The sequence below is a fragment of the Atta colombica genome, unplaced genomic scaffold (assembly GCF_001594045.1).
Source record: "Atta colombica isolate Treedump-2 unplaced genomic scaffold, Acol1.0 scaffold73, whole genome shotgun sequence".
Classification (NCBI taxonomy): Eukaryota; Metazoa; Arthropoda; class Insecta; order Hymenoptera; family Formicidae; genus Atta; species Atta colombica.
Window position 1 is genome coordinate 177,645 of NW_017259565.1, and position 2,307 is coordinate 179,951.

Consider the following 2,307-nt stretch of genomic DNA (forward strand, 5'->3'; position numbering starts at 1 on the left):
TTTTATTGTTTATTATTTATTTATTTATTTATATATTTGTAGCCGAGAACGCGGCGAAGGATTACATTAAAAAAATGGCCTTCTTCTTCCCGCCGGATAGATTACCGAGATTCGATTGTCTGCTGTTGGGTGTTGGCCAGGACGGGCATACGTGCTCACTCTTTCCGGGTCATCGAGCTCTCGATGACGAGAACATGTGGGTCACATGGGAACTGAACGCGCCAAAACCACCACCCAGTAGAATTAGTCTCACTATGCCGGTCATTAATAATGCTCGCATGTGTGTGTTTATTGTCACTGGCGCTAACAAGGCTGAGATCGTCAAAGTAATTATTCCAAATTTTTCCTGTAAATTAACCATTTTTTAAATTTAAAATATATTTAGAAAATCAACATTAGTTATAATATTTCTAATTGAGTAATTAAACAATTTTTCTCACTTTTTTAATAGCTAAAACTTTAAAAATATGATTTCTCGAAGGTATTCAATTAAATTCAGAAAAATAAACAGTAAAGAAAATTGAAAAATAATACATCAATTATAATTAAGATGTTTAAGAATTTGCGCCACTTTTTTTATCACAGATAATTCTTCAACAACTAGATTTTTTATATTCCGTTTTTTGTTTTACTTTATATTTTACTTCTGCAATTAAAACATATAATTAATATTACAGAACTGCGCATAAAACACAAGTGAAAAGAAATTTAAAAAAATAAAAGTTTGATTGTATTTAAATGATTAATGTTATTATTTATAGAAAATCTTGAGAGATAAGGAAGATTTACCAGCTACCAGAGTGGAACCAGTTGATGGTACTCTTTTTTGGCTACTCGATCAAGAAGCGGGCAGGCTACTTAACTCAGACTGAAAAATGCGAGGTGGGAATAAGACTATTACTATTCAAGATTTACATAGATTTTATGACATTCCATTACTATGATCATCTTGTAACTACTTTTTCTTTAAATCTTTCTTCAGATCTATATTTTAACGCGTTTTTTTCATTACAATTTACTGTTAAAGTCGATAGAATATTTGAGTAAGTGTTATGCTCGTATCAAAAGCATACGAAAAAGACTCGTGAGAAAATTGAAAATTCAATTTTCGACTGATATTGCTCAATGTCGTTTATATAAAAAAAAATGTGCAAATTTTGTTATCATGAACCAACTTGCATATTGTAAAAAGACAAAATATAAGAAAGTAATAAAAATTTTGCATTTTCAAGAAAATATATGATTTAATAACAAGAAAACAAAAATTAAAGTAATTTAATTTCCTTAATCTTCACAAAAGGGAATATATAAAAAATAGAATGTAATTTAATTTTTTATTATAAATATTTGGAAATATCATTTTTTATAATTATTATATAATAATTCTTTAGAGAGGGATAAGAATTAAATCTATTCCTATTTTTACAAACTTTGGATATAGAGCGGGTTTAAATTTTAGTCTATTAGAGCTATCGCAGACAAAATAATAGTGCGTAAGGTGTAACTTAAGCCGATAAGCTAATCAGAATATTGTTTTAGATCTACGTAATTTGACAGAAATAGAAATAGCAATAAACTTATCCCTAAAGCAAATTTCGACCGGTTGAAATTTATCTTACGAATAAGTTTACTGATCTATTTTCGTCAGATTACATAGATCTAAAGCAGTATCCTGATTGGCTCATCAGCTTAAGTTCATGTCAAGATTACTATTACAAAAATTTTGTCTGCGGCAGTTCTTAACCTTCATTTTTGTCCGAGTTAATTTCTGTTATCTTCTCTTCTTTTTTCCATGATTTTGAGGGAAATCTTTTAAAGCAATTCATTTTCCTTCATTTTTTAGTACACATAATCCTTTCTTTCAAGAGAAAATTGTTTAAAAAATCGTTTTTTTTTTATTTTTTGTATTTTTATCTTTGTTATCGTAAGATTTATTAAATTTAAGAATATTGAGTAGTTTAACAAAAATATTTTCTTCCGCAGATATATGCAGAAAAAAATTATATAAATAGACATACCTACTGCTTGTAATCTTTTGTGATATATGTGTAATAAAACTAAGAAAAATATTTTTTAAGTAAAATGAAATATTGATATTCATAATTATCATTCAAAATATATATTATAATATATATAATGTCTTATTAATGAACGGTATAATTAGTAATTTAATGAATGATACATTGTAAAAAAGAAGGAAAATTCTAAGGTTAAATTGTCATTAAAGTTATTGAGTATAAGTTATAAATTGTTTTAGATTGTTAAATTAAGTTATTTTTATAATTATTAAATTATTAAATTAAATTA

The 2,307-nt window shown here is 26.4% G+C and overlaps 2 protein-coding genes across 2 annotated transcripts in view; one reads left to right on the top strand and one right to left on the bottom strand.

The window, feature by feature from the left end:
- The window catches only part of LOC108692506 (6-phosphogluconolactonase), a 17,975-nt gene extending 16,739 nt beyond the window's left edge, over positions 1-1,236 (top strand). The window contains exons 3-4 of the mRNA XM_018200796.1: positions 43-326; positions 762-1,236. Of these exons, the coding sequence (XP_018056285.1) occupies positions 43-326; positions 762-872 (395 nt within the window). The 3' untranslated portion in view covers positions 873-1,236. The remainder of the gene's footprint in view (positions 1-42; positions 327-761) is intronic.
- LOC108692505 (calcium-binding mitochondrial carrier protein SCaMC-2) overlaps positions 273-2,307 on the bottom strand; it is a 42,338-nt gene continuing 40,303 nt past the window's right edge. Inside the window, exon 10 of the mRNA XM_018200793.1 lies at positions 273-346. The gene's annotated coding sequence lies outside the window, so the exon portion shown is untranslated. The remainder of the gene's footprint in view (positions 347-2,307) is intronic.